This window comes from Psammomys obesus, unplaced genomic scaffold, assembly GCF_907164565.1.
Source record: "Psammomys obesus unplaced genomic scaffold, mPsaObe1.curated_primary_1811, whole genome shotgun sequence".
Lineage (NCBI taxonomy): Eukaryota > Metazoa > Chordata > Mammalia > Rodentia > Muridae > Psammomys > Psammomys obesus.
In genome coordinates, this window is record NW_026596069.1 from 790,563 (window position 1) to 800,700 (window position 10,138).

The 10,138-nt window shown below is 53.1% G+C and overlaps 1 protein-coding gene across 5 annotated transcripts in view; it reads left to right on the plus strand.

Annotated features, from left to right (window-relative positions):
- The window catches only part of Nrg2 (neuregulin 2), a 180,368-nt gene that overhangs the window by 164,998 nt on the left and 5,232 nt on the right, over nt 1-10,138 (plus strand). For 3 of the 5 annotated variants that reach the window (XM_055625714.1, XM_055625716.1, XM_055625717.1), the window contains 5 exons: nt 3,793-3,895; nt 5,779-5,902; nt 6,230-6,357; nt 6,909-7,136; nt 9,691-10,119. In XM_055625714.1, coding sequence (XP_055481689.1) covers nt 3,793-3,895; nt 5,779-5,902; nt 6,230-6,357; nt 6,909-7,136; nt 9,691-10,119 — 1,012 coding nt within the window. Of the gene's footprint in view, nt 1-212; nt 237-3,792; nt 3,896-5,778; nt 5,903-6,229; nt 6,358-6,908; nt 7,137-9,690; nt 10,120-10,138 lie in introns of all 5 variants that reach the window. The other 2 variants (XM_055625713.1, XM_055625712.1) reach the window with 1 other exon arrangement.

A 10,138-nucleotide genomic window follows, 5' to 3' on the forward strand; every position in this document is an offset into this window, starting at 1 on the left:
GGGCTCTCGGGGACTGGGGACAGGGAGCTCAGGAGGCTGGGTGAGGGACGCTGCTAACATGCTTTCACCTCACAGGCTGGCCGCCCAGTGTCCGAGGAGTTCTCACCAACGTTTTTTTTTTTTTTTTCTCTTTCTCTCTCCTGCCCTCCCCTTCTCTCTCTCTCATTCTCTCTCCCCATGCCCTTCTCATTCTCCTTCCTTCGCGCTGCCAGAGCACCTTGGATTTGAATTAAAGGGTACGGAACCTAATTATCCCTCTGAATCTTCTTCACAGCCCCTCTCCACAGCCTCTGACACCAGGACTGCAGAACGTTAGGTTTCCCTCCCACCCCCAAAAACGAAAAGGGATGGTTCTGAAAAGTCCCCTGGCCCCATCAAGATGCTCTAGCATCGGCGATGTTGACTTAGAGAGAATCAAGAATATCTCGTGAAGAGCAGGGTGCCCTACAGTTCAGACTGTGCCCTGGTGCCCATTAGCCCCACCCCTGCCCCTGCAGGGGTGGAACCTGCAGGGACCAGCCCTCCTAAGCTGTACAGCCAGTCAGTAACCCAACCAGACATGGCCGCTCGAAGGGCTGGTGTCTGCAGATCGCAGAAGCCTGGTTTGGGGAGCTATGCAGAGAGGCAACTTTTTCCATCCTCGCTTTGATCCTCTTTCCTCCCGAGTCCATTGCTTCACATTCTGCGGTAGACTGGAAGTTGACAACTCCCACTTGCTTCTGCCCCTGCATTGTGTCTGTCTGCCCTCTGCTTGAGTCTTTCACTCTCTCCATGATCTGACCCTACGGTGGCATGTAGTATGTGTGTGTCTGTGGGCAAAACCACCAAGGCTCTAATCTCTACCTACCCTTCCCCTGTCCCCCAGAGACATACATGTGGCCCCCTACTTCCCCCACAAAGCCTCAAACACTGCCCTTTGGCCTCTAGAAGAGGTGTTCCTGTCTACCTGTCTGCAAGAGACTTTGAGGATTAGCATTCTAAGCTCTCTGGCTTGGTGCGGGGTGACTCCAGCCTAACCTCAAGTATCCAGATGTGTCCTGGCGCCAGACATGCAGGGCTCGGGGGTGGTGGGGCTGCTGTGGTGGTGGTGGTGAACACCAGACGTGGTTCAGAAACTACAAATAAGGAAAGGCTTTTTCATGGCAGCCCTAGGGAGGTCCTAGCTCCCCGCCTACCTAGTCCCTGTCAGTTGCTCTCAGTAGAAGGCAAAACCCGAAAGTCTGTATGTGAATGTCTGTCAGGGTCTCAGGCTACATTGAGTGGAGAGGAGGGTGGAGGTGGAGGCTGGGGTTTTTGGTGGATGCACAGGAATGAATCTGCAGGTGTGAGTGGATGGGGGGGGGAATGTCTAGCTGGCGCGTGTCTCAGGGCAGGACACAAGGATACAGAAAGGTTGTGGAATGCCTTTGTGTTAATCCCAGAGCATTTGGGACTGAAACTGCCAGCGTGTGGAGGTGAGTGGAGGTGTGTGTCTGAGTGGGGATACAATCACTTGCCTACCCGATAAACATCCGAGCAACACCAGAACTTTCTAAACATAGCATCCCTACCCTTCTGGAACTGCATTCACAGAGGAGACAGCACCAAACAGGAAGCACTGTTGACGGGTGATACAGGGGGGAAAAGAAGGAAGGAAGGAAGGAAGGAAGGAAGGAAGGAAGGAAGGAAGGAAGGAAGGAAGGAAGGAAGGAAGGATCTCAGGGGTTAGCTTGGCTGCAGTGGAGAGCTGCTGTGACTGATGATCAAGAAAAGGTTTGTCCCACACAATGCCAGTCCTCCAAACAACTGGGGAAGAATATTGAAGGCAGGGGACACAACACATACAAGCTTGCCTTATTCGGTGCACAGAGATGCTGCAGCTGACTTCAAGCACAACAGGCCACAGATAAGATCCAAATGGAACGTGAAACTGGGTGAACAGGAGCCTTAAAGACACAGGAAGCCCTTCATTTTTATACTTGCAATGAGAAGCTGTTGTGTGTTTCTAAGCAGCAGATTAGAAGGAGCTGCTGGGTTATTACTAGTGTCTGTGGAGTGTGGGGATGAGTCAGGTTAGAAGTGGAAGCAGAAAGGCCTGTCAGAGGTGACCATCTCTAGTTGAGGGGGCCCCCTCCTGGACTAAAAGGGCAGCAGTGAAAATGCTCACTGTGGTCAGATCCATGACTCACTTGGAAATCAGAGCTGAGATGACCTCTGGATGGACCTGGGAGGTGGGAGGACAGGGAGTGGCAGGAGAAGAAGCTTCACTAACAATATGGACAAGCAGGTGTCAGGGTGGTTGGGCTAGCGGGTAGTTTGGCTGGCCATGGTTCATGGGTATTGATCTGAGAGCAGGGAGGCATCAGGGCAGGAGATGGAAATGGAGAACGCATACAGGTCGGACTGAAAGTCTGTCTAGATGATATCAAGAAAGGGTGGAGGAAAGAAGGAGGCCTGGGCTTGTTTGGCCCAGATTAAGAAAAGGAAGCAGCCATGCAGAAAGGTCAATCCACAGAGGAGCAGCCCACCACCAAAGTTCTAGGACACCATGCCTGGAAGGGAGGGGTCACGTGCCACAGGACTTCGTAATGTGGAAGCCTTTTGTAACCGTGATCAGAATTGTCTCCAAGAAGTGATGGAGACACTTACTGAGGAGAACTGGTAGATGAATGGGGGAAGGCCCAACAGAACAGAGAGTGGTTAAGACTGTGACTGAATGTAACTCAGTATGCTTGGACATGCATGTACACCCATTCCTGAGGCATGAGGTCAGCTGTGTGCACAGGTCCATGTGCATGCGTGTCTGTGTGAAAGGCATGTCTCTGACTCCGGAAGCCATAGCTTTGGGTATGTGAGCATCCAGAGGGTTTGTAGCTATGGGTTTGCTGGTGTACGCAGGAGGTAGCCTAAATCTGAGGGATCGGGGACATTTCTCAGAGCTCTGTCAATCGTGGAGGGCCTGCCTCTACTTATCGCTGAGCTGGGATCAGGGAAAGGTGGCAGTGCCAGCCAGCAGGTGTGGGTGGGGTGGGCTCTCTGAGATACGGCCTTGGCTGTGGTCAGTGCTGTCAGCTTTTCCTTGTCTTCCTCCTGGCTTCTGTTTTAGAGGGACAGATATGGCCACACCAGGCACAGAGGGTAGGCAGGACAGTTGGGCCCAGCCTTACCCAGCTTGTTAGTAAAGGTGGGGCTGTTCCTTGTGCACAAGGACATCGTAAATGCCAGGCAGGGCTATGCTGCCACTGGTAGGCTTTTCACTAGCAGACAAGGGGCAGTGAGCCAAGGCACTACCCTGACCAGGCTGTGGGAATGGAGAAAGGCCTTTCTTCCCACACACCCTCTACACCCAATCTGCTGTGTCCCTGCTCCTGGCCTAGCATCACTACTAAATCTGGCTCTGATATCCTGCCACCAGCTCTTCTTAGGGAAGCTGGGGTGCCTTAAAAAGGCCTTGGACCTGGGTCTCTGTTCATTGCCATGAAGATCAACTCTTTGCTGGGCCATCATGGAGCAGGGCAGCGGCGCTGGTCACAGTGTTGTCTCCCCTCTACTGTGGCCTTGGAACTTCACCCCTACTCCATCCCCTCCCATCCCCTGCATTTTCCGTTCATGTGCATTGGGCAGTGATGGGTTTCGGGGAGGTGGTGACCAGGTGTAGCGGGAATCTGAGGGGAGGCAAAGGTAGTCTGAGAGCAGGCAAAGGGAAGGTACGGAAGGGGGTACATAGCCTATGCTGAGGGAGCCTGCAGTCTGGGAACAGGGAGGTTCCATACAAGCATCTCCATGGGCTGTGTCCTTGCTCTGCCCCTGCAGAGGCTGAGGAGCTGTACCAGAAGAGAGTCCTGACGATTACTGGCATCTGTGTGGCTCTGCTGGTCGTGGGCATCGTCTGTGTGGTCGCCTACTGCAAGACCAAGTGAGTGTCACATGCTCAAGGCAAGAACAGGCCAGGCCAGGGGAATAGCCTGCAAGATGTTTTCATGAGAACATACTTTCTCCATGTACCCACTGAACCCAGAGTGAGCGCCTACAGCTCCCTGTCCCCAGCAGTCTCGGGGCCTCTGCATGTGTAGCATCACAGGGAAAGTCTTGGTTCAAACCCAAGAAACTCTGCCATCTCCTCTAAGACCTTGAGAAAACTGAGGATCTTCTCCAGTGCGCACCTCAAAGGATATTACAGTGGCCTCATTGGAACTCCCAGCTGCCCTTTGCAGGCTCCCGGAGCAGATGGGGTGGGGTGCTGGTGGAGGCCCTGGGTCATTCTGGGAGGAAATAAGATGTGCAGAGAAGGCTGTGTTCTCAGGACAAATGGGTACCTCAAGGGCACACCCACACTGGAAGTACTGCAAAGGAGAACAGAGGAGAAGAGATGGAACTAGTTCAGGGCATGTTGAGGTAGAAGCTGGGAAAGCTGGAAAGGTTATGTAGAAGAGGGCAGGCCAGAGAGGGCAGCCCAGACCACTAAGAGCAAAAAGCCAGGGTCAGGAAGATTGAGCAGACGCTAAAGACATGTGGGATTCAGATGTCTCCATAAATCTTGATGTCAAGCTTCAGATAGTATGGAGCCAATAATGGCCGTAAAGTTGGGTGGTATTACATTTGTTTAGATCTGGAAAGTGGCTCTAGGCAGAGCCACCATGATGGGATCTAAGGTCCTACTGACCTCATCTTGGATGGGACCAGAACCAGAAAGGCTGGGAAGTTAGTTGAGGGTTGGGAGTGGGCCCAAGAAAGTTGAGTCCATGAACTGAGGCAAGAAGCCACCTTTTCTGACCACTAAAACATTTACTCATTACTGAAGGCAACGAGCCTTCATCAGTGGTACTGACACTATGTCCAGCCATGACCAGTGCATGGCTAGGCCCATGACCAGCCCGTGACTAGGCATATGACCAGCACCTCAAGCAAGTAGTCCCAGAACATATATGGTTTGGGGCCTTTTGTTGTTTGGTTTGTTTTGAGGCAGCCCTGACTGTCCTGGAAGCCACATAGCTCTCCCTGCTTCTACTACATCTGGCCACAAGACACATTTTTGAAGCACCTATCCTCAGCTGGAGGGCAGGGAGCTTTCTCTAGGGAGCAGCCTTCAGGCTAGGTCCTAATGAAAGAAGATGAGAGTGGGTGAAGAGGCCAGGGTGCAGGGCAGAACACTGCACAGGATCAGAAACAAGCTGTCCCAGGACACAGAAAGCTGGGTGAAGGAAGGCCAGCAAGAGACAAGCCTTGGAAGAAAAATGGGGTACTAAAGGCCAGGGCAGGATTTGAGCCATAGGAGTGATATAATTATGGTTGTAGATAAAATAATTTGCTGAGCATTTATTATGTGTCAATATACAGGAGTCCCACGGGCCTGGCTCTTGAATCACAGCATTCTGTTTTCTTTTCTTTGTAAAACTTCACTGAAAGTGTCTAGTTCACTTACTTGTGTATTTATTTACTCTATGCCTCCCCTACTGGCCCCCAGGCTGCCTGAGGCACGGACTATATTTACCTCATGTGTCCAAGCAGTGTCTGGAACACAGTAAAAACCCAATAAACACCAAACGAAAGAGGGAGGGAAGGGCAAGCACAGCATGAGTCTTTATGGGCTTTTTATGGTCAGTGGTCTCTGGGATGGTAGGGGTCCTCCACTACTGATGGAGGAAGTGAAACATCTTTATGAACTCCAGAACTTGCCCAAGGTCACACAGTACAGAGCAATGGGATTCGGGCATTGCTCAGCCCTCCTTGGAAGGATAGCCAGGGAATTTCACCCTTTAGGGGAGCCATGGTAGGCTCACCTCTCCTTCCCCTGTGCAGAAAACAGCGGAGACAGATGCATCACCATCTCCGGCAGAACATGTGCCCAGCCCACCAGAACCGAAACCTGGCCAATGGGCCCAGCCACCCTCGGCTGGACCCTGAGGAGATCCAGATGGCAGATGTGAGTGGTGTTCCCAGACCTGACCCTGCTTAGCTCTTGCTGGACAGCCATCTTCTCTGGCCGCAAGGATGGGCCAGGGTGGATGCCGGTCTGGCACCGTGTGCCAGGCACCGCCTCACCGGGGATCAGATCACTCTGCCCGTTTCGATAAGGAAGATTTGGGGGGGGGTGATTGTCTTGGTCTATCACTGTCCCAACATCAAGTCACATTTGATCAGTGGGTGACCCCTTAACCTAGCTCAGTGCATATCTCTTACCCTCCCTACCAGGAAGGGGAATCTATCTAGTCTCTATCACTAACTCCTCCCAACTTTCTGTCTGTCCTAGTACATCTCCAAAAACGTGCCAGCCACAGACCACGTGATCCGGAGGGAGACTGAGACCACGTTCTCTGGGAGCCGCTCCTGTTCACCTTCTCACCACTGCTCCACAGCCACGCCCACCTCTAGCCACAGGTGAGCAGCACCCGGGCCCACAGAGCCCCACTAATTCCTGTATTTTGTCATTCAGTCGTCAACAGCTGGTTGATATCTTCTCGTGTTTACATACTGATCACAGTACACCTGACTTTGGGACTGGAGCGACCTGTCCACACAAGCACAAGTTCCTACAGCTAGAAAAAAATGGCAGGGCTGGTCCCTCCTTCCACGGAGATATCCATGCAATAGTCAGAGCCTTTGCATACTGGCCAGTGAGGCTGGGATCCTGAGAAATGGCTAAAGAACATGAGGAGCTAAGAGACCTTGGTGGCAGGAGGAAAGAGCATCTACACATGACAGCTCAGCAACCACAGATCTTCCCCATCATCAGGGCTGAACATCATCCTTCTCCCATCATCAGGGCTGAACATCGCTGACACCGCACATCAGAGTAGAGAGGACAGTGAGCTAAGGGAGCCACAGATGGGATGAGGCACCAAGGGCAGGGCGGCCATGGGACCACACACCTGCACTCCAACAGCCTGCCCTTCCTAACCCATCATCTCACTCCTATCCGGTTTTCCCAGACATGAGAGCCACACGTGGAGCCTGGAACGTTCAGAGAGCCTGACCTCGGATTCCCAGTCGGGCATCATGCTGTCATCAGTGGGCACCAGCAAGTGCAACAGCCCAGCATGTGTGGAGGCACGGGCACGGAGGGCAGCAGCCTACAGCCAGGAGGAGAGGCGCAGAGCTGCCATGCCACCCTACCATGACTCCATAGACTCCCTGCGTGACTCTCCACACAGTGAGAGGTCAGTTTCTAACCCCTGACGACCGGAAGGCTGGCACTGCCAACCCAGACAAAGTCCCAGAAAGGTTAACGTGGTCTCCTGAGATTAGAACTGCAGCTGCCTCGACATATCCTGGCTGGAGTGACCACAGTTTTTCTCTTTTGGGAACATTAACAGCCATACTGGAGCATGAGGGACAAGAAGGGATGTTCCACACACCCAGGACCAAAGGTTGTCCTCTTCTCAGTATCACCTGAAGACCCCCACATATCAACAGAAACAGAACCAAGTAGACTAGACCTAGACTAGGAAAAGAGGCCATTTTCAAGGGCACTGACCCGAGAGGCAGGGACATGAGCCAAGAATGACCTCAGGTCCTGTCAGCATCAGCAGCCAGGTTCCAGTGCCCACGGCATTGCTGGGATGCTGATAAGTTAATAAGAGTAAGAATCGGAAAACTCCCTTTTTCCCTGGAGCTGGCAAGATTGCTCAGTGGCAAATGAGCTTGCCCTCCAAGCCTCGTGACCTAAGTTTAATTCCTAGAGCCCACAGGGTAGAAGGAGATATGGAACTCCTGGAAGTTGTCCTCTGACCCCCATACACATGCTGTGGCACACATGTTCAAACACATACACACACACATTTTTTTTAATCCCTTTTTTCCTGACTCCACACCAGGAATCCTGAGAGCTAGGCCCAGTCTGACCAGCTTTGCAGCGGCTGTTGAGCAAGCTGGGTGTGTGAAAGGAAAGCAGAAGAGAATGCACACGACAGGAAGGGGAGTCTCTAGGATAGCAAGGAGCAAATTCTACCTCTTTCTGTCTCAGCCGAGCCTGGGCTGATCAAGTAGGCCCTCGGCAGTTTTTAAGAGTCTGAGCACAGACACTACACCAAGGCAGAGAAACCCAGCCCAATTACAGGCTTCAAGAAGCACCCAGATCTTCCTCTCCAAGCACATCTCCACTATCTGCATGATCCTGGGCAAACCTCTAAAACTGTGTTCCTTCAGTGAAGATAGGAGAAAACAATACCACACTCGGGGCTGAAAAAGGCCCCAAGATAACATACAGGGTTCTGCCTCCGTCATACCTGCCTCTATTGTCCTCAGCAATAACCCTAGCACTAGGTGGCAGGAAGACCATAGGCAGGGGGATGGGGAAGGAAAGCTTTCTAGGAGAGCTGTTCTAAAAGAAACACTTAAGAGCGTGCTTAGGAGAAACGAGGGGGCCTGTGGGGTGCAGTAAAGCTCAACAGGCAGGCTGGGGACACAGATGGACCAAGGGCCCTTGGCTTATCCTTGCTTGGGAGGAGCCTGGGTGGATAAATCGGAGGGACCTTCCTAGCAGAGTTGAGGTTTTGTTTGTTAGTTGGTTTGGTTTGGGTTGGGTTTGGACACCCGAGGGGTGTGGGGTGGGGTTGTTTTGTTTACCCTGGGAACTTCCTAGAGTGAAAGACAGACCCCCAAGGTGGTGGCATGAACGGAGAAAATCAGACCCAGGCTGGAGAGTGCTTCAGAAGAAAGGGATCTAGTTAGATATGCATCTGGAAAAGGGAAGAGGAGGAAGTCAACTGATTCAGTAGGAAAGTAAAAAGGACTCTAAGCCAGTTGCAGAGAGCAGCCAGGTACCTGGCCGTGCAGTCTAGGAGAAAGGCATGGAGGTGAGTGATCCCTGTCCTGAGTGGACAATGGTAGAAGCCATTGGCTCACAAGGGGGCCTGTGACGAGCAAGAAGAGACATCTGGGAATGTATTAGCAAAGCCAACTTTTCAAGCAAGTAGGGGGAGTAGAGACAGTTGTTATCTTGGTATCTGTCAGCCCTGTCTTGAGGCGCCTACCCAGTGTCACTTTTGGCTTTAATACAGAAAGGCACGTTTCCCTCACTCAAGCCAAGCTGTGGGATAAACCATCCCTGCAAGGGCAGTGAGCTTGAATCCAGGGAGTCTCTGAATGGTGGCTAGTGGTTCCTGGAGTTAAGCATACTAGTTTCTGCTTAACCTAGATTCAAATCCCAGGAACAGGTACCGAGGATTCACAGTAAGAGTTATTAGCAAAAAAAAAAAAAAAAACAGGCTTTCAGGAAAGGACCTGGGGAACCACTGTCTCCAAGGAGAGACACCTAGTGGTGTCTTGGTGAAACAGGGAGGAAGTTAGTTGATTCAAACAGTAATGGAACAGAGCACGTCTTGGTCATTGTGTCCTTGGCACTTAAATGTCTGAGTCTCTTTATCCTGTGTGGAGTATGGTCCTCACCCACAAGCCCTACATAACAGATGGGACCACACATAAACACCCCAAGCTGAGCGTGCTGCGGAGACTGTGTGCATTCCTACGGCAAATGACCACTTACGGGTACTCTCCTGAGTACATTTCTGGAATTCTCCAGCTTCAACTGGTGTAAACACTATAGCTGGCTCTGCTTAACAGATTAAGAACAGGCCGGGGGTGGATCATGTAAACTGAACGAGGTCAGAGCCTCAGCCCTCACTCTTATAATCAGGGTCTTTTGTTGGAATCTCTGGTGAATTGACACTACACCCAAATTCCCCGACCCACGACTCTCTGCCTCTCCCGCAGGTACGTGTCGGCCCTGACCACGCCCGCGCGCCTCTCGCCCGTGGACTTCCACTACTCGCTGGCCACGCAGGTGCCGACTTTCGAGATCACGTCGCCCAACTCTGCGCATGCCGTGTCGCTGCCTCCCGCCGCGCCCATCAGCTACCGCCTGGCGGAGCAACAGCCGCTCCTGCGGCACCCGGCGCCGCCCGGCCCGGGGCCGGGGTCCGCCGCGGACATGCAGCGCAGCTACGACAGCTACTACTACCCGGCGGCGGGGCCGGGGCCGCGGCGCAGCGCCTGCGCACTGGGCGGCAGCCTGGGCAGCCTGCCCGCCAGCCCCTTCCGCATCCCGGAGGACGACGAGTACGAGACCACGCAGGAGTGCGCGCCCCCGCCGCCGCCGCGGCCGCGCACGCGCGGCGCGTCCCGCAGGACGTCGGCGGGGCCGCGGCGCTGGCGGCGCTCG